The sequence below is a fragment of the Hemiscyllium ocellatum genome, chromosome 32, assembly GCF_020745735.1.
Source record: "Hemiscyllium ocellatum isolate sHemOce1 chromosome 32, sHemOce1.pat.X.cur, whole genome shotgun sequence".
Classification (NCBI taxonomy): domain Eukaryota; kingdom Metazoa; phylum Chordata; class Chondrichthyes; order Orectolobiformes; family Hemiscylliidae; genus Hemiscyllium; species Hemiscyllium ocellatum.
The window spans coordinates 32,214,424-32,235,045 of NC_083432.1; the positions used below are offsets into that span (position 1 = coordinate 32,214,424).

Here is a 20,622-nt window from a genome sequence, read left to right on the forward strand (position 1 = left end):
ATGCATAAGTTACGTGTCTAATGGACCCTTCCCTTTCCTTAGTTAACCTCCTACTCTTCATATACAAATCTTTGGTCGACTCTTTGTTTTTATCACCAATATTTTCTCATATCCTTTCTTTGTTTTTCTGACTTCCTGTTTATTTTACTTCATCCCTATAATTTCAACACAACTTTAGGTTCTCTTCAGTAATAGTTTTTTGTGACCTTCATAAACTTTCATTTTCTGTTTTGTCTCACCCTATATGCTCTGGATAACCAGTATCACTTTTTGACTTTGTATATGTATCCACTGTCCCTGCATTTCACTGAATTCTCACCAATTTTCCTTCCATACCTGTACCCAGTCTACTTTCAGCATATCATTGCTCGACTTTATAAAATCTGTCTTCCCCAGTTTCAAACTTTTTTTCCTATTCTATCTTTGTCCTTCTCAATTTGGGCAGCACGGTGGCACAGTGGTTAGCACTGCTGCCTCGCAGCGCCAGAGACCCTGGTTCAATTCCTGACTCAGGCGACTGACTGTGTGGAGTTTGCACGTTCTCCCCGTGTCTGCGTGGGTTTCCTCCGGGTGCTCCGGTTTCCTCCCACAGTCCAAAGATGTGCAGGTCAGGTGAATTGGCCATGTTAAATTGCCCGTAGTGTTAGGTGAAGGGGTATGGGTGGGTTGCGCTTCGGCGTGTCGTTGTGGACTTGTTGGGCCGAAGGGCCTGTTTCCACACTGTAGGTAATCTAATCTAATAAATCTAACTGTATTCTGGTCCTGTATCTCCAAAATAGTCACCAACTGCTACATCATTCACTGGCCTCATTTCCTCCGACTAAATCGAGAATTGCATCCCTTCCTTCTCGAGCTAGCTAAGAAAGTTCTCTTTAATGCAGTTCAAGAATTTTGTGCCTTTTATATCCCAGTTGATATTTGGATTGTTGAAGTCCCCAACCGTTATTGCTTTATTGAATTTGCATTCAGAAATTTGCCTACATATTTATCCTTCTCTCTCCCTTCCAATGTTCAGGCATCTAGTATTACATTCCTATAGGCCTTCTAACTTTTATGGCTGCTCCCTTTTCAATTTCTGAGCTCAACCAATATGACCTCATTTGGTGATTAATTTAATATTTCTTCCCTCTTCACAACTATAATACATTCCTTATGCAATAATGCTGCAGCTCTACCTTTTTTAATCTTTCTCTCTATCCTGCCTGAAACTCTATATCCAGGGCTATTGAACTGTCATTTATTTACCCCTGTTTAGAATGTGTTTCTGTCATAGCAGTTGCATCCTGCTACCAAGTGTCACTGCGTTTTCTATTCATCGGCTACATTTACTGTTCTTGCACTTACAGATATGCATTTTTAATTCTGCAGATTCATGTGCTGTACACCTTTTGAGCTTTGCTTCATCTGTTCAGAGTCACAAGCTCAAAGTTGGAGCTTTCTGACTCTGCCCTCCAGTTCCAATCCCTCTGTCAATCTAATTTAATCCTCACTAGTAAATCACCCTCTGAGGATATTCATGCTGGTATTGTGCAAGTATGGGCCATGCAGATCGAGCAAGTCCCATCTTCCCCAGAACAAGGTATAATGCCTCAGAAATCTGATGCCCCCCTCCTTCATCAACTTTCAGTGTCCGCTCAATTAGCAGAACATTTTGGAAATACATAGAGGAACAGGGAGCATTATAATGATAGCTGCTCATTCCACATATCCAATTAAATATATTCTAACCCCAGCAGCAGCTGGTTCTTCTTCTCTGACTAATTTGTACAAAGTGATTGATTATATCTCAGATCCTCAGGGAAGTCTTCACTAACCCCCAGGGATCTGTGGATCTAGGTTTAAGAACAATTGATAAAGGAGTCTAGTTCAGACAGACCTGAAAGTAAGTAAAGCAATATTAGAAAGAGAAATGGTTGTATGATTACTGAATATTAACAGAGAAGAGTATTTAGTATTAAAATTAGATGGAGTAATTACAACAGAGGGATGTGATGTTCTGTCTTTAACAGGAGGGTGAATTTGCCCAAGACCGGTCTGCAAATTGCTGGACCTGATGGTCTCAATGGCCTCCTTACGTGCCATAACTGAGTCTCTGATTCCAAATCATACAGTCTGTGGCATAGCAGTAACGTCACTGGACTACTAATCCCGAGCTCTCGGCTAATGCTGTGGAGGACATGAGTTCAGTTCTCACCACATCAACTGTTTTCTGTAACAGTGACCATAAAACTATTGTCGATTGTTGTTAAAACCTGTCTGATTCATTCGGGAATTTAGGGAAGGAAATCTGCCTTCCTAATCCAGTCTGGCCCACACATGACTCTGGATCCATAGTTGACATCACGTCCCTCTGATGTAATTGCTGCCTCTACCTCTAATATTTGATACTTTTATAGGTTAAAGGCAGCATTCATAAAAAAATCTGGGAAGGGAAATGATTTTATAATTATTTTGAGGTCTGTCTGAACTAGGCTGCCAGATCAGTGAACGGCAATAGCAAGCCAATCACTTCAAGGGCAGTTAGTGATGGCATTGCCAAAGGCAACCACAGCCCAGCAAAGAATAAAGAAAAAAAAGTTTGGAAAAGCAATGTGTGATTTAACTGGCAGTGAATGTCAAACAGCTTTAATATAACTAACTAAGTATGGATTTATCTTTTCTTAGAAAAAATAGTTCGATTTCAGGAGAATGAGGTCAGCCAAAATGGTGACAATAACAGTGAGGCACATCAGGCCCTTGGCATTTGTTCAGAAAATGGTGATCCTCATCCAGAGCTAGGGATCTCTCAATTGGACACAGTAGAGGAAACCATGGGGAGACTGCGAGTTCAGGAACATCCCCTGAAGCTTCATGACATTACAGGTATGTGAAATAAGATTGTTTTCATAGCGAAGTGTTTGGACCTGGTATGGACTGAAAGAGCAATGAAAGCAAAATCAACAAAAACGTTCAAAAAGGACTTGGATAAGTTCCTGGGGATAAAATAGCTGGGCCATGTGGAAAGAGCCTTAACTGGAAAGCTCTTCACTTGGAGTGGGAGCAGGCATGAAGCCAAATGGCTTCCTGTTCTGCATAACTTTGGGCTGATCTTGATCTTCCAAAAGAGGTGGATTTGGCTCGGGTGAGCAGTTATAAAATTAAGATCACTGAAACTGAATCTTGGCACTCTGTAAACCTGCTACGTGTGATTTCAGTGAAGGAAAGACAAAGGGCAGTGCTTATTAAAACATTTTCAGGAGGCCATGTGCTATCTTTGTAGCAGCAGTTATATCTTTAACCACTGTTATTCTGCACTAGGCAGTTACTAGGCTCTAGTCAGAACTAAAGAACACACAAATTTGGCTGTCTGCAGCCCAGCAGGGAGATTTTATTGCATAATGTTACACTCTAAGGAAGTTCAAAACTAGTCTAAACAGGGTGATGACTTATCAGTGTCATGTGATTCACCTCTTAAATGGACACTATCCCAATATAACATAGACCAACTATAATACATAGCAACAGTTAGCTGGATTTCCATTGGCTTGAGAAACCCATCAGGTGGGTTCTCCTTTGAAAGGAGGTGACAAGGGGTGAGTCTAAGAGGTGTAAGTGCTTTTGGAGAAATGCTAGTGTACCAGGTGGAGCATTAGTGTTTCTTGTAGGCCCAGCATGCTTGCTAGTAAAATTCACATCCCCCTACCTACTCTCATCCATGATTCCCAAGGCTATAATTGTGGCCTCGGTCTCAATTACAAAAAGAGTCCTAAACATTTTGGTGTTGTTTCATTATTGATGCATTGTAAGCATCCAGCCTGAAATGTTTAGGGCCACAGCTGAGAGGTGGAAGACATCATAGATCTGAATATTTATCTGAAGTTTAAAACAATGATAACAATATTGGAAAGTAATCATATAATAATGTTTTACATGAGTAAATGCTGTATTTTCTTAATTTCGAAACAAGTTGCTTGAGTCACAGTTACTGTGCAAAACACCTTTTAGACAACAGAATGTTATAATCAGTAATACTCTGTACTTATGACACTGTAAAGAAACAAAGTCTATTATTTACATCCACCCCCACTCTTGCTGCAAGCGAACGTCACTCTCCCAGGACCAGTTTTTAATGTGCACTCGATGATCATTAATTCAAACTTAACTGCAAAAGACTAAAAATTGTTCCCCTGCTACTGTCTTGATTAAATTGTGTTTTTACGCTAACTGTATTTCCTGCAATCCTCATGGTATCAGTAAATCATGAAATATTTGCAGGAGGTTTTTTGGCGTTTAAAGCAGTTCACCATTCTGCAAGGAAACTATTCTAACTAAGGCCCCTATTGTTTTCACGACAAATTCTCTGAAAGTCCGTAGAGTCAGAATATCAAAGGTTCTCTGTGTGAAGATTACATTCAGTTCTTTAGCTGCCCTCCCGTTTTCCTTTACAAATGCCTGTTAAGTTATTAGTGCCTTATGTCCTGAACACTTGAGAGGCTTGGGAAATTATTTGCAGATGTTTGGAGTTTTATTTTGACATCTAAAACTGCGTAGCCCAAGAATTCTTGTGGTCCGGTGGCAGTGTCTTTGAACTGGGATGCCTGGGTTCAAGTCCCACCTGCTCCAGAGGTGAGGAATTACATCTCTGAACAGATTCGCATAGAAAATATAAAATAAGGCTAAAACCACAGCTTGTCATTTTGAAGCCAGTTTTCATGATTTGATTGGAATGGAAATCAATATGGTCCTGACTGGTGTCTTAATCTTTGAGGAGTTTGACATTCAGAAGCCCTGGTGAAGGACCACAATGTAGATGGTTAACTGAAATCTAATACATATTATGGGGCATGAAAACTCAAACTTCACACTGTAGATATTTGGGCATTTGTTGCTTAATGCCAATTTTAATTTTTGGCACATTTCAACTTCTGACTTTCAGACAATGCTGGCAACAATTACACAGGGGAAATAGCTGATCCGAATCATTTTACAAGCGATTCAGAAAGTGAAGTGTTCTGTGATTCTGTTGAAGAACTGGACCATGAGAGGGTAAGTTTTAAGTGTGCATTTTCATCTTTTGTAAGAGCTTAAAATTGAAAATTATTTTGAGACTAATTGATGGTTCAGTAATACCACTCATTGAATGCCAACTTACTGAACCAGGAATTGGCCTCTTACCTGTATGTGCTGTTGTGCCCTTAAAATGGAACTGATGTTCTTCGTGAGCTCTGTGTTGCAGTATCAGGAATTTGTATATAAAGGTTTATTTTTGTTTTGGGGTATGGTTGTGGATATTGCATATCTTGGATGTGAATTTTGCATATACTCCAGTAAACAAAAAGAATTCCATGTTTTTTTTAAAAAACTGCAAGAATGGAAATCAGAAACAAAAACAGAAATTATTGGAAAAACTCAATTGGTCTGACAGCATCGTGGAGAGAAAGCCCGAAGTCAGTGTTTCGGGTCCGATCACCCTTCTGCTATGTTTCCAGGTTTGCTGCTTTGAACAAAGAGGACATTGGAGAGTGTGCCGAGCATGTGCTGGTCATGCATGTTACCAAGTGGTTTACAGCAGTGTCGTACAGGGATACGAAAGAACTTTCTCTCATTAGTTCATAGAATATGGAAGCTGTTGGCAAGGGCAGCATTTCTCGCTCCTTCTTTAATTGTCTTTTGAGAAGGTAGTGATGAGCTGAGCTGACAACAGAATGTCTTGCAGCACCATTTCAGAGAGCAGTTAAAAGTCAACGCTTTTGTTGTGGTTTTGGAGTTACATCCAGATCAGATCAGGTAGAATGGTAGATAATCTTCCCACAAGGACATTACTGAAATAGCATTACAATAAACTACTAGTTACACAGGCTCCATTGACACTTTTCTTACAAGAAAACTGACTTTAAATTCTCCAGCTGCTTTGGTGGGATTTGAATTCATGAATCAATTATATGCCAGTCCTGCAATAAACCATTATGCCATTCTCTCTAAATTACACGAATTTCCTATATAATCATCAAGGTGCAATTTTAATTAGCTAATGAATTCTAATCTTGATAAGGTTATGGCCCTCAGCATTTAAATGTTGTCTAGGAAATGTTAGCAATAGCTGCTCTGAGGAGCTGTTTGCTAACTGCTGAAGCAGAAGAGTTGGTGTTTGTTCAGAGACCTGGGTGTAATTACTGTCCCATGTTGTCATTTTTTACTGTAGCTCCATTTACCCCCTTCTGTGTATCTTCATAGTGGTCACTAGAGGGAGCAACTTGCTGTGGCTGAGTACAACCTTCAATGAATAAACACACAAAGCCCATTCTTTCTGTATATGCTGCAGATGATACCCTATCACGAGTGCTGTCCATCCAACAAATGTCCTGGAGGAAGCAACAGACGGCCATTAAATCTCCCCAATAATACTCTGGAATTCTTCACTCGCCCCTCCAAAATCCTCTTGAATGTTAAAACTTCCATTTAAACCGAAAGGATATTAAGAGTAACACCTCTGGTTGGTGAAGCTGCTGGTGAAATTTTCACCTGTGTCTTTGTTATCTTTAGACTTGCCCATTCCAACACACAGCTGCCTCCCCCCCCAACCATTTTCCATGACAGACTTCAGCTGGTTAACCATTCTGACTTCATTTTGGCGGACTCTCCCTCTTTATGGGCATTTAAACGGGCATTGGATAGGCATATGGAGGACAGTGGACTAGTGTAGGTTAGGTGGGCTTGGATCGGCGCAACATCGAGGGCCAAAGGGCCTGTACTGCGCTGTATTTTTCAATGTTCTATGTTAACATCCTTCTCCCGCACCAAGTTCAGTTCACCCATCGTTGCTGTGCTTGCTGACCGATATGTAACCCCTAATCCAACAACACCTTAATTTTAAATCATCAATTCTTTGTTACAAATTGCTCTGCAACCACAACCTCCTATTGTACAATTGTCTATTGTAACGATACTACGGCTTTAAGAGGTGTACTTTATACTGGTTTTGTTTTTGTGAAGAAGATTTGAGACAGAAATGATGAACTGTTTGCTCAATGCCAGTAGATTAAACAGCTTGTGAGGCCTTGGGCCCTTTTTTTTAAAAGTCAGAATAAGAGAAGCAGCCTGACCGAGCTCCCATTGAACCAGTTTTTTGAGGTTTAGCTTTCTGCAGTTGCTGGTGTTTTGAAGATGGATGTGGAAGCTCTTATTCCTCACTCTGTTAAAGCTAAAAGCAAGTTCTTGATTGCGGTTATTAACCTGGGCCAGTCGGGAGGCACTAGCTGACCAATATTAATAGGGGATTAAATTTTTTTTAATTTAACAGGGGATTTAGAATCTCCTCAGTTCAGGGACTGACTCTGAGCTGACTGGCCACAGCTAGCATGTGCACAAGTTAATAAAGGGTGACTTGGTGATGGGATATTGGCCTCTGTGCAGGGAGGTGGGGGGGGGGAGGGGGAGCGTGGTTACTGACAAATGTTGGACTTGCCAGCAATGCCTGGATCCCAGAGAGGCTGTGGAATCCACTTCTGAGGTTAGTGGTCGGACAGAAATGGTGTAGATTAGATTGGCTAGTTAGCTGAAGAAAAGAAGGGTTAGGGATCAGGGTTGGTAGGTATGATAATCACTGACTTGAGATGTTATTGCTTAATGCAATATTCAAAAGGTAAGTAGTCCCAAACCATTCTAATCCGAACACAGCCACTTACCATCCTAGTCACAGGTAGAGCATTGTGTAGACCAACCCTTTCAAGTGCTGATAAACATGAAAGGAAAGGGAGCTTTAAAAAGGCCCTTCAGACTGTCAACAGTCTCCATCCAAAAGGCCAAGAATTTGTCCAGTCAAGGCATCTCTCCAGTTCATTTAATTCTCTGACAAAGCTAAATAAACAGAACTAAAACATCAAAGACAAGAGATTGCTGTGAATTCCTTCCCTGATCCCTGAAGTTAATCACAGAAGGCTGGTCTAGCAATAATCTTTGTGTCTTCCAGATTTCGGCAATTGAGAGCAGCGTGGCTGTTGCAGAGCATTCCCGAGATCTGCAGAATTTACAGGATGTCGGGTCCACGGTATTGCTGTGCAGTGCTAATGTTTCCACTTGTACACCAGATGCTTACCAAAACACATCTGACAATTTCCCTCCAAACCAAGAAACACATGAATGGGCAACTAATGGTGGTGGAGGGATTGCACTGGTCGGAGGGAACAATAAGAAGAAAAAGATAACAACATTTACAAGTCCCTTGTCTGAATGGCTGCCTGAGGGGAAAGGTATGTACACATAAAGGGCTGTCCAATTAGCATTCGTGTATAGATTAGTGTGGTGCTGGAAAAGCACAACAGGTCAGGCAGTATCCAAGGAGCAGGAAAATCGATGTTTCAGGCAAAAGCCCTTCATCAGGAATGAGGCAGGGAGCATCCAGGGTGGAGAGATAAACGGGAGGGGGGTTGGGGCTGGGGAGAAGGTGGCTAAGAGTACAATAGGTGGATGGAGGTGGGGATGAAGGTGATAGGTCGGAGAGGAGGGTGGAGCGGATAGTTGGGAAGGAAGATTGGCAGGTAGGACAAGTCATGAGGATGGTGCTGAGCTGGCAGGTGGAACTGGGGTAAGGTGGAGGAGGGGAAATAAGGAAACTGGTGACAGGTCACCATCCTCATGACTTGTCCTACCTGCCAATCTTCCTTCCCAACTATCTGCTCCACCCTCCTCTCTGACCTATCACCTTCACCCCCACCTCCATCCACCTATTGTACTCTGAGCTACCTTCTCCCCCAACCCCAACCCCCTCCCCCTCCTATTTATCTCTCCACCCCAGAGGCTCCCTGCCTCATTCCTGATGAAGGGCTTTTGCCCGAAACCTCGATTTTCCTGCTGTTCGGATGCTGCCTGACCTGCTGTACTTTTCCAGCACCACTCTAATCTAGACTCTGATCTCCAGCATCTGCAGTTTTCACTTTCGCCCAATGAGCATTTGTGTTGGACGCAATGAACTGGGGCTTGTTAACAATGTGCATTAAAGTGATTTGTAATGATAATTGATGGGATTGATATGAATTTGTTGCCGGTACCTGCTCCGTTCACTGGGATCTTTCTCTTTTCAATAGTCTGGTTACCTTTTCCTACACCTGAACTTGACTCCCACCTGCTGGCTTGGAAACATGATTGAACTGGATCAGAAGTTGTCAACAACTTGCATTTATGAGTCAAAAAGCGTGGTGCTAGAAAAGCACAGCTGGTCAGGCAACATCTGAGGAGCAGGAGAGTTGACGTTTTGAGCTTGAGCTCTTCATCAGGAATGAAGGGGCTGAGAGATAAATGGGAGATGGGGGGAGTGGAGAGGAGCTGGGGGGAGGGAAGAGTGAGGAGCTGGGGGTAGGGGTAAGCTGGGGATGTGGGAAAAGTAGCTGGGAATGTGATATGTAGATGAAGGTGGGGGAGGTGATGGTGATAGGTCGGAGTAGAGGGCGGAGCAGATAGATGGAGAGGTAGAACAGTTCAAAATGGCAGAGCTGAGTTTGAAGGTTGGATCTGGAATAAAGTGGGGAAGGGGAAATGAGGAAACTGGTGAAATTGACATTGATCCCAAGTGGTTGGAGGGTACGAAGGGGGAAGATGAGGTATTCTTCCTCCAGGTGTCAGGTGGCTAGAGTTTGGCAGTGAAGGAGGCCCAGGACTTGCATGTCCTTGGTGGACTGGGAGGGGGAGTTGAAGTAGTCAGCCACAGGGCGATGGGGTTGATTGGTGCTTGTGTCCCAGAGATGTTGTCTGAAATGTTCCATAAGTTAGCGTCTTGCCTCCCCCGTGCAGAGGAAACCACGTCGAGAGCAATGGATACAGTAGATGACATTTGTAGAGGTACAGGTAAATCTCCGTCAGACATGGAAGGATCCTTTGGGGCCTTGGATGGAGGTAAGGGGGGGGAGGTGTGGGTGCAGGTTTTGCATTTGCTGCGGTGGCAGGGGAGGGTGGGTTGGTAGGTTGGATCTGGGATAAGGTGGGGGGAGGGGAAATGATCAAACTGGTGAAATCGACTGATTCCAGATCGAACCAGACCCTCCAACCATATGGGATCAATGTAAATTTCACCAGTTTCCTCATTTCCCCTCCCCCACCTTATCCCAGATCCAACCGCACTAAACAACCCCACTGCCCTGTGGCCAAACATTTTAACTCCCCTTCTCACTCTGCCAAGGACATGCAAATTCTTGGCCTCCTCCACCACCAAACTCTAGCCACCTGACGCCTGGAGGAAGAACGCCTTACCTTCCACCTTGGGACCCTCCAACTACAGGGCATGTAGGTTTCACCAGTTTCCTAATTTTCCCCTCCCTCCACCTTGTCACAGATCCAACCTTCCAACTCGGCATCACCCTCTTGAACTGCCCTACCTGTTCATCTTCCTTCCCACCTATCCACTCCACCCTCTTCTCTGACCTATCACCATCACCCCCACCCCCCACACCTTCATCTACCTGTTGCATTCCAAGTTACCTTGCCCCCAAGCTCCCCACCCCATCCCATTTATCTCTCAGACTCTTGGACCACCCCCTCATTCCTGATGAAGGGCTGATGCTCTAAACATCGACTCTCCTGCTCCCGGATGCTGCCTGACCTGCTGTGCTTTTCCAGCAACACACTCTCTCGACTCTGATCTCCAGCATCTGCAGTCCTCACTTTCTCCTTGCATTTATATGTCACTGTTAATGTAGTAAAATGTCCCAAGGTGCTTTACAGGAGTTTTATCAAATAGAACTCCACACATAAGGAGATATTAGAACAGAAGATTTGTTAAAATGGTTGATTTTATGGATGATCTTAGAGGAGGAAAGAGAAGCAGAAAAGTTTAAGGAATGAATTCTAGAGCTCGGATTTTGGAAGCTGAAGGTATGGCCTTCACATTGTCCACTGTTGACACCACTTTAATTTTCCACAAGTTGTATTTTTGAGGATAGACTATTGACCAATATTTACTTTAAGCACAGTGAGTCACACAGCTAGCTTCAATATAATCCCACTTCCTGCAATGTGTCTGTTCTACTCTCTCAGACTCGCCTTCCACAATGCATTTGTGCTGATGACATGTTTTCGTACATCTTCCACTGCAGCAAGTTTGTTAGGGATGTTGACCACATCCATCCAGTTTCCTGCATGTGCGCTCTCACCTCTTGTTTAACCACCCAAAACCACCAGAGGGCTCCAATCCTCTTTCTTCGAATTGTCGTAGCTCCCCCACCACCACCGCCACATATTAAATAGAGAATGGCCTTAGTCCCACAGATTCTTTCATCCTCTCTCGATATTCTGAAAGAACTGTTCCCTCCATGACACCCTGATTCACTCTTCAGTCACCTCTAACTACTGCTTCCCTTTGCACAACACCTCTCCAGGCAAGTGTAGGGAGGTGCAAAACTTTCCCTTTTACTATTGCTATCTCATCCTCCCGAGGAATAGGCAGATAATTAGTACTCAATACGTGAACTGGCGCAGGCCAAATGCCTCTTTCTGCACTATAAGGCACAGATGAGATAGATAGATAGCCAACTATGCTCTCCACCTCTTTTATCTGTAGCTCCCCCTAGCCCCACATCTAGTCCTAAAGAAGGATTATTCCTGAAACATTGACACCGCCACCTCCTGGTGCTGTCGCGCTTACTGTGCACTTCCAACCTCCTGCCTGTCTACTTCAGCTTTTCCCCTTGGTAGGGGAGTCTAACAACTAGAGCCCAAAGGTTTAGAGTCAGAGGGGAGAGATTCAAAGGGTCCAGAGGGGCAATTCTTTCATATGGAGGGTAGTGAGTATCTGGAACAGGCTGCCAGAGATAGTGGTGGAAGTGAGTAGAGTTTCTTCATTTAAGAAATGTTTAGACGGATACAAGAAAAGGATAGGTATGGAGGGATATGGATCTAATGCAGGCTAATGGGACTAGATTAATTGTGAAAACTGGGCAGCGTGAGCAAGTTGGGACCAAGGGCCTGTTTCCATGCTGTAGACCTCTGACTCTGTATCAAGTATATGAGTTAAGGATGTTAAATGAAGGGGGGGGGGAGCATTGACATCCCTGACCAGGACTGCATACTGTAGGATGAGGAACAGCATCTGGTACCCATCCTGGCACCAACCCACTGTATTTTCAAACCACTGATTACTATCAGCAAAATACTTTTGTGCCTTTCTATGGAATACTCTAAGTATGTAAGCGAGCTCGCTGAGCTGGAGGATTTGTTTTCGGACGTTTCGTCACCACACTAGGTATCATCATTGGTGAGAGTCTCGGCGAAGCCCTGGTGGTATTTTTGTTGTTAAGCATTTGGTCTGTGTTTGTTGTTTTTCTATAGACACTGGTTTGAAGCTCTCCATTAACTGTACATTCAGGAATAGGAGTCTGTTGTCATTCTCTTCCACTTTTGTGAATTTTATGCCTTTCAGGATATTGTTGATGGTGTTGCATGTTTCCTCTAATTTGTTCCATTCTGTGATGACAAAGATGTCATCCACATGGCGGACCCAAAGTTTGGGTTGGATGGATGGGAAGGCAACTTATTCAAGTCTCTGCATTACACTTTCCACTATAAGCCCTGATATTGGTGATCCTGTGGGTGTTCCATTGACTTGTTTGTAGGTTTTATTAGCTTGAAGATGTTATCTTTGCTGATGAAGTTGGTGCTATATGGTGTTTGGTCCTAGTTTTCCTAGCAGTGATGCCAGTGTTTCTTTGGCCAGGTCGGTGTTAATTGATGTGAAAAGGGCTGCAACATCAAAGAATACGTATTTGCTGCTTGCTGTGTGCTCTTCTCAACAATGGGGTTGCCAAACTCAGATTCTATTCTTTGACGGATGCTCTGACTGACTGTGAATTGACCAAGTGTCAGAGCTCACCCTGCAAACACCCAACACCAAGGTTTGGAGCTAAATTAGGGCCATTCCACACTGGTGGCTGAAAGTTCAATTCTGTGAGGTGTCATGTTGAGTGTATCTTTGCAGGACTGTATTGCATCTGCTTCTCATCCCTTCTCTCATTCAGGTACCAGAGGGCACCTGGGATTCTAAGAACTATTTCCTGTCAGAAGTATGTTTTACAAAGAGAAGGGGAAAGAAATGGTAGTGAGTGTGAACATCCCAGTTGTTAGGTTTGCAGATAACAGAGAGCTACTGGCTGCTGTGTATCAGGATCCAGTACAACTAGCCAGGCCAATGCATAATGTAACACCAGCTCCAACCACACCTTTTGAGCATTTGGAAGGAATGTAATGTAAGATTATAAGGAGGTTTCATATAATTGCTTCAATCTTCAGTGACACTCTTTGCAGTTTGGTGAAACCTGACCTGCTTGTTTTTAATCTGTATTTGATCTATGAACCTGTTCTCTGAGGAGAACGATCCATTGAATACAATTACTTGAGTGTTCAGTGACATGTGGCCTCCAAGTATCAGATGGGACACTAGTGTACTGTCCCCCATTAGAGAGGCAGACCTTGTACCTTCTGCATCCATTTTATTGTTCTGTTTCCTGCTTTATTCTGGTAGCAAAGGTCACAGAATGAGGAGGTAATTGTGAAATGGTTCATTAAACAAGGCTTGGCCTATTTGTATTTGAACCTCCATTATGACAACAGAGAATTGCTGGATGAAGGGATTATTCTCCTGCGTTAAATCATCCTAGGAGAAGAACAAAACAATGTGACTAGCAACACAATTTTTTTAAATGACATCAATTGCCCAGCGACTACAATATTATGGTTGCTCTATGGAACATTACAGTTTAGAATGAAAAATAAATTGAAAAGCCACAGTATCACCAGTAGCTGCAGCAGCTTGGTTTTGCCATTAGGATTAGAAAGGTTCATTTTTGCAGCAGTTTATAAAGTGGTCTGAACCTGGAACAAAACACACAGGCAATAACGGTCACTTTCAATTGCATTTCAAACAAGAACACTTGAGATTTTTATGTTTCACTATGTTACACTGCATCAAATTTAAAGATATAATGTTTACTGATCTGCTAGGCCAATAGCCTCAGAGTTGCTCTCTTTGCTCAGTCGCAGTTGGGTGGCACGGTGGCACAGTGGTTAGCACTGCTGCCTCACAGCGCCAGAGACCTGGGTTCAATTCCCGCCTCAGGCGACTGACTGTGGAGTTTGCACATTCTCTCCGTGTCTGCGTGGGTTTCCTCCGGACTGTTCCGGCTTCCTCCCACAGTCCAAAAAAATGTGCAGGTTAGGTGAATTGGCCATGCTAAATTGCCTGTAGTGTTAGGGGAAGGGATAAATGTAGGGGAATGGGTCTGGGTGGATTGCGCTTCGGCGGGTCAGTGTGGACTTGTTGGGCCGAAGGGCCTGTTTCCACACTGTAAGTTATCTGATCTAAAAAAAATTGTTTCCCTTGCTTGGATCGGCTAACTGGCAGAAATCTGACTAAAGGCTATGTGTGTACAACCTTACTTCAGACAAAACTGGTAGAGTTGTTTGCCATAATGATGGGCAAAAGTTGTGGAGGGGGATGTGGTGTTATTGCTCATAAATACTGGTACATAACAGAAAGTAGAAGCCCTATACAATGTGGCCACCATTAATTGGGAAGGAGATTTTTATTTAATTCATTTCATTGTATGTGGGCATTTCTGACAAGGTCATAATTTATTGTCTATCTCTAATTGCCCTTGAGAGTGCGCTGCTTTTATAAGCCAGTCTACTGAGAGTAAGTACATGTGCAGTGATGCTAGGAAAGGGGCTCCAAGACTGTGATATGTTTCAAGTCAGGCTGCTGAGTGAATTGTTGGGGACCTTGCAAGTGGCCATGTTGCCATGCACCCACTGCCCTTGTGGGTGGTTGGAATAACAAGTTTGGAAGATGCTGTTGAAATAGATGAGTTGTTGCAGTGGATACACAGTGCTGCCACCAGTAGAGGTGGTGGATGTGGTGCCAATCAAATACTGCTTTGTCTTCAACCTTCTTGAGTGTTGGAGCTGAACCCATCCAGGTAAGTGGGAAGTGTAGAATCACACTCCTCAGTTGTTCCGTGTTGATGGTGTTCAGGCTTTGGAGAGTCAGCAAATGAATTATGCATCAAAAATTTCCCAACCTTTGACATGTTCCTGTAGGCACTGGAGAGGCAGTGGTATAGTGGTAATGCCACTGATCTAGTAACAAGTGCTGGTTGATGACACTGTCAACTACACCATTCATCACCTTACTCAATATCAAAAGTCAAATATTAGTAGCAATTGGTCAGGTTGAATTTGTCTTGTTTTTTGTGGGCAGGACATACCTGGGCAAATTTGCTAGATGTCAGTTGTAAGTGTACTGAATAACGTGGCTAGAGGCACAGCTAGTTTTGGAACACAAGCCTTAAGTACTATTTTTGTAATGTTGTCAAGGCCCATAGCTTTTGCTGTATCCAATGTATTTTTTATGCCATCTGGAATGAATTGAACTGAATATATCTGTGATGCTGGGAACCTCCAGTAGAGCCCAGGATGGATCGCGAACTTAACAGTAGGCCGAAACTTATTGCAAATGCTTCATCTTGTCTTTGCGCTGAGGTGCTGGGCATGCCCATCATTAAGGATGATGGCATTTGGGGAGACTGCCCCACTAGTTGCTGGTTGATGGCAATGTCAATTACAATGGCAATTCGTCACTTCACTGATCATCAAAAATTATATGTTAAGCTGGTAATTGGTCAGGTTGAGTTTGTTCTGAAGAAGGGACACTGGACCCAAAATGTTAACTCTGCTTTCTGTCCACACATGCTGCCAGGTCTGTTCCAGCAATTTCTGATTTTGTTTCTGATTTCCAGCATCTGTAGTTCATTTGTTTTTTTTCCTCACCCTCTGCTCATTAATTGTTGAGTTGCTCAGACTTATTTGTGACTGGATGTGGCAAGATTGCAGAGTTTAGATCTGATCCATCAGTTATGAGATCACTTAGCACCATCTCTTGCATGCTGCTTGTATTGATTGGCGTGCAAGGCATCCTCTGTTGGAGCTCCTTCAGATCAATACTTCATTTTTAAGTCTGCCTTTTCTTGCTCCTGGTATGCCCCCTGCCCTCTTCATTGAACCAGGGTTGAGCTCCTGACTTGGTGATTGCTGGTTGATGGGGCGCGGTGTTGTTGGTGTTGTGGGACGGAGAGTTATGCTGAGCTATAAAGTTACAGATTGTGGTTGAATACAATTCTGCTGCTGTTGATAGCCCTCAGCACATCACGTCTACCCAATTTTGAGTTGCTCAATCTATTTGCTTCCCGTTCTATTTAGCCTGGGGACGGTGCTACTAGCTAATTTGGGTGTAATTCAGTGGATAATGCTTCACTCTCGGTTTTACCAGTGAATATGAATATAAGCACCATGACTGAATTGACTGAGCTTTGTCCCTGAACTCTGTGTTGACAGGTTTAACAGTTCAGGAGCTGTTACTCAGTCGAACAGGTCCATGCTGATCTTAATGCTGCAGATGAGTCTATTCCCATCAATAAATTGTTATGTACTTATCTAGCTTCCCCTTAAATATACTTGTGTATTCATTTCATTTATACCTTATATTAGCAAGTTTCACACTTGACTCTGAATGAGAGTCATGCCAGGTTCAAAATTTTAGCCCTGTCTCTCTCTCTCTCTCTACAGGTACTACCAGACTCACTCTTTTTCTCCAGTATTCTGTATTTGTTTCGGATTTCCAACACCTGCAGTATTTTGCCTTTTTTTTTCCACATTTCATTGCCCAGTTAGTTTCTGCTGAATTCCCAACTGGACATGTTAGTGAATATGATATATTTATGGTTTCTGGTCACTGTCTCACCTGCAAATGGAAACATCATCTCCACATCTAACTTATCCAATCTTTTCATAATTCCATTCAGACACCCTTGGGGCTTACAAGAGGAAACAGACCCTGCCTGTATCCATATTGCCTAATATATATAAAATTTCTCAATGCTCAGTATTCACAAAGGAGAAAGACATTATAGCCAGGGATTTCAGTTGGTGTGGTGAGGTTCTAGAACATGCTAAGATAATTGAGGAGCTAATCTGTGTTTTAGCAGGTATAAAGGTGTGTAAGTCCCCAAGGCCTGATGAGATCTCTCCTAGGCTGCTAGGGGAGGAGATTGCTGGGTCCCTAGCAGAGATATTTAAAATTTTGTTGGACACGGGTGAAGTGCCAAATGACTGGAGGCTGTGGTTCCTTTGTTCAAGAAGGTCAGTAGGGATAGACCATCTTCAACCTCTGCCTCCTACAAGCCAAACTCCCTACCTGCTTCAAGAAGACCACCATCATCCCATTACCAAAGAAAGCACATGCAAAACATCTTAATGACTACAACCCAGTGGTTCTGACCTCCATAATTGTGAAGTGCTTCGAGAAATTAGTCATGGCCCACATCAACTCCAGCCTCCCAGCATGTCTCGATCCCCTGCAATTTGCCTATGGACGTAAAAGGTTCACAGTGGATGCCATTTCCTTAGCTCTGCACTCATCGCTGGGACATCTGGACAACAAGGACACCTGCATCAGGCTTCTACTCATCGACTAAAGTTCCACCTTCAGCATAATCCTCTCCAGACTGATCTCAAAACTCTGGGACCTGGGTCTCATCTCCACCCTTTGCAACTGGATCCTCAGCTTCCTTACCGACAGACTGCAATGAATGAAGATAGACAACTGCATCTCCTCCCAGGATAATCTTCAACACTGCAACACGGCGGCTCAGTGGTTAGCACTGCTACCTCATACTGTCAGGGACCCAGGTACAATTCCAGCCTTGGGCGACTGTCTGTGTGGAGTTTGCACATTCTCCCCATGTCTGCATGGGTTTCCTCCGGGTGCTCCAGTTTCCTCCCACAGTCCAAAGATGTGCAGGTCAGGCGAATTGGCCATGCTATATTGTTTATAGTGTTCAGGGATGTGTAGATTAGGTGCATTAGTTGAGATAAATGTAGAGTAGTTGGGTGGGGGAATAGGTTTGGGTGGGATACTCTTTGAGGGTCAGTGTGGACCTGTTGGGCCGAAGGGCCTTTTTCCATGCTGTAAAGATTCCAAGAAAACTTCTAGGAAAACTGGAGCCCTCTAAGGATGCATTCTCAGCTCCCTACAGTACTGTGTCGCTAAATTCCAAATGAATACCATCTACAATTTTGTTGATGACACCACTGTGGTAGGACGGATATCAAACAATAGCAGGTCAGAATACAGAAAAGAGATAGAGGGCTTGGTGTCATGGTGAAATAATAACAACCTCTCTCTCAATGTCAGCAAAACATTGACTTCAGAAAGAAAGGAGGAGACCGCTCCCCCATCTACATCAGAGCGGGGGTTGAAAGCATCAAGTTCCTCGGAGTAACAATAACCTATAACCTGTCTTCGACCTCCCAAGTAAATGCGACGGTGAGGAAGGCAGAACAACGCTTTTCCTTCCTCAGGTGACTTATGAAATTCGGCATGTCCATAAAGACCCTCACCAATGTAGATGCACAATAGAAAGCATACTGTCCAGGTGCATAATAGTGTGGTCCGGCAACTGCTATGCCTAGGACTGTACAAAATTATAGAAGGCGGTGTGCATAGCCCAGACTATCACCGAAGCCAACTTTTCATCCATGGACTCCATTTACAGTTCTCTCTACCATGGAAAGGCTGCCAACATCAAAGACCCCTCCCATCCGGTAATGCTCTCCTACTGTCAGGCAGAAAATACAGAAGATGGAACATGTGCACAAACAGATTTGAGAACACCTTCTTCCTTGCTGTTATTAGACTGACAAATGGTCACTCTGACTTCAAGCAAAGTTGATCTTGCATCGTACCCCTCCTGTACAATGTAACCTGTATTGCTCACTCTGTCTAAGCACTCTACGATCTCTGTGTCCTTGCTTACTGTGATTTGCCTCTACTGCTGGTAAACAAAGCTTTTTACTGTATAGTACTACTATGACTACAATGAATCAAATCAAATCACAGACTAGTTATACTGACACCAGTACAGGTAGTAGGGAGATTTATGGGGGAAAAAATTCTGAGGGATAGGATTAATCAATATTTGGAAAGTCAGTGATTGGTCAGCGATAGTCAGCACAGATTTGTTCAAGGGAGGTTCTCACAGAATGTCTGCACTGTGGAAAGAGGTCACTTAGCACCAACCCTCCGAGCAGCATCCCACACAGACCCAGCCCCACACCCTGTCCCCGTAACCCCTCATTTACTATGGTGAATCCACCTAGCTTGCGCATCCATGGACACCATGGAGCAATTTAGCATGGTCAATCCACCCTAATCTGTGGGCAGAAACCGTAACACCTGGTGGAAACCCACGCAGACACAAGGTGAATGCGCAAACTTCATACAGACAGTCACCTAAGACCGGAACCAAACCCAGGTCTCTGAAGCTATGAGGCAGTAGTACTAACCACTGAGCCACTACGCCACCCATTCTACAAGGCTAATTTAATTGAGTTTTTTGACAAGGTGACTACATGAATTGATGCGGGTGATGCAGTTAATGTGGTTTCCATGAACCTCTGTAAGGCCTTTGACAAGGTCCCACTGGAAGGCTGGTCCAAAAGATAAGAGTCCATGGGATCCAAAGTGAGTTGGCGAACTGGGTCATAAAGTGGCTCACAAATAGGAGGCAAAGGATGATGGTGGAGGTTGTTTCTGTAACTGTCACCTTCTGACCAGTGGTGTACCACAGGAATTAGTGCTAGGAATCTTGTTATATACATTAACAACTTGGATGATTAGTAAATTTCTAGATAACATGAAAATTAGTGGTGTTGTTGATTTGAGGAGCATGATCTCATGCTACAGTCTAATATTGATCAGCTGGTAAATTGGGTAGAGCAATTGAACACACGAAATTTAATCCTGAAAAGTGCAAGGTAATGCATTTTGGGAGGTCTAATAAGGGAAGGTTATACAGAATGAATGGTAAGTCCTGAGGGAGTACTGAGGAACAAAGGAATCTTGGTGCACGAGTCCATAGATACCTGAAGGTGTCAGCACAGGTAGACAAGGTGGTGAAGAAGGCATAAGGATGTTTCCTTTCGTTGGCTCTGGTGTAGAATATCAGAGCAGGAAGGTCTTGTCACAACTTTGCAAGACGTTGATTAGGCCACAGATGGAACACCATGCATTTCTAGTTGCCACACCGTCGGAAGGACTCGATTGAACTGGAGACAGTGCCGAGATTTACTGAGACATTGCTGAGGATAAGAACAAAGTAAATTTACAGCCCAGAAACATGTCCTTTGGCCCTCCAAGTCTGAGCCGATCCAAATCCAACCTATCGCCCAATTCCTAAGCATCTGTATCCCTCTGCTCCCCACTTACTCATCCTTCTGTCCAGACTCACCTTAAATTAAACTACCGTGCCTGCCTCTACCACCTCTGCTGGCAACACGTTCCAGGTATCTACCACCCTCTGTCTAAAGTACTTGCCACATATATCTCCCTTAAACTTTTCACCTCACATCTTGAATGCATGACCTCTCATTATTGAATCCTTCACCCTGGAAAAAAAGCTTATCTCTACCTACCCTGTCTATACCCTTCATGATTTTATAGACCTGAATCAGGTCCCCCCTCAATCTCCTTTTTCTTTATAAATGAACATACGGACGGGAAATCTCCGTTATGAGGAGAGACTGGATAGGCTGGGTTTGTTTTCCTTG

At 43.5% G+C, this 20,622-nt stretch overlaps 1 protein-coding gene across 6 annotated transcripts in view; it reads left to right on the forward strand.

Moving 5' to 3' along the window:
- LOC132830927 (acyl-CoA-binding domain-containing protein 5-like) overlaps positions 1 to 20,622 on the forward strand; it is a 173,081-nt gene that overhangs the window by 47,251 nt on the left and 105,208 nt on the right. For all 6 annotated transcript variants that reach the window (XR_009646449.1, XM_060848878.1, XM_060848882.1 and 3 more), the window contains 3 exons: positions 2,665 to 2,862; positions 4,916 to 5,025; positions 7,949 to 8,228. Coding sequence is in view for 5 of the 6 variants with exons in the window: in XM_060848878.1 (XP_060704861.1) it covers positions 2,665 to 2,862; positions 4,916 to 5,025; positions 7,949 to 8,228 (588 nt within the window). In the remaining variant the exon portion in view is untranslated. The remainder of the gene's footprint in view (positions 1 to 2,664; positions 2,863 to 4,915; positions 5,026 to 7,948; positions 8,229 to 20,622) is intronic.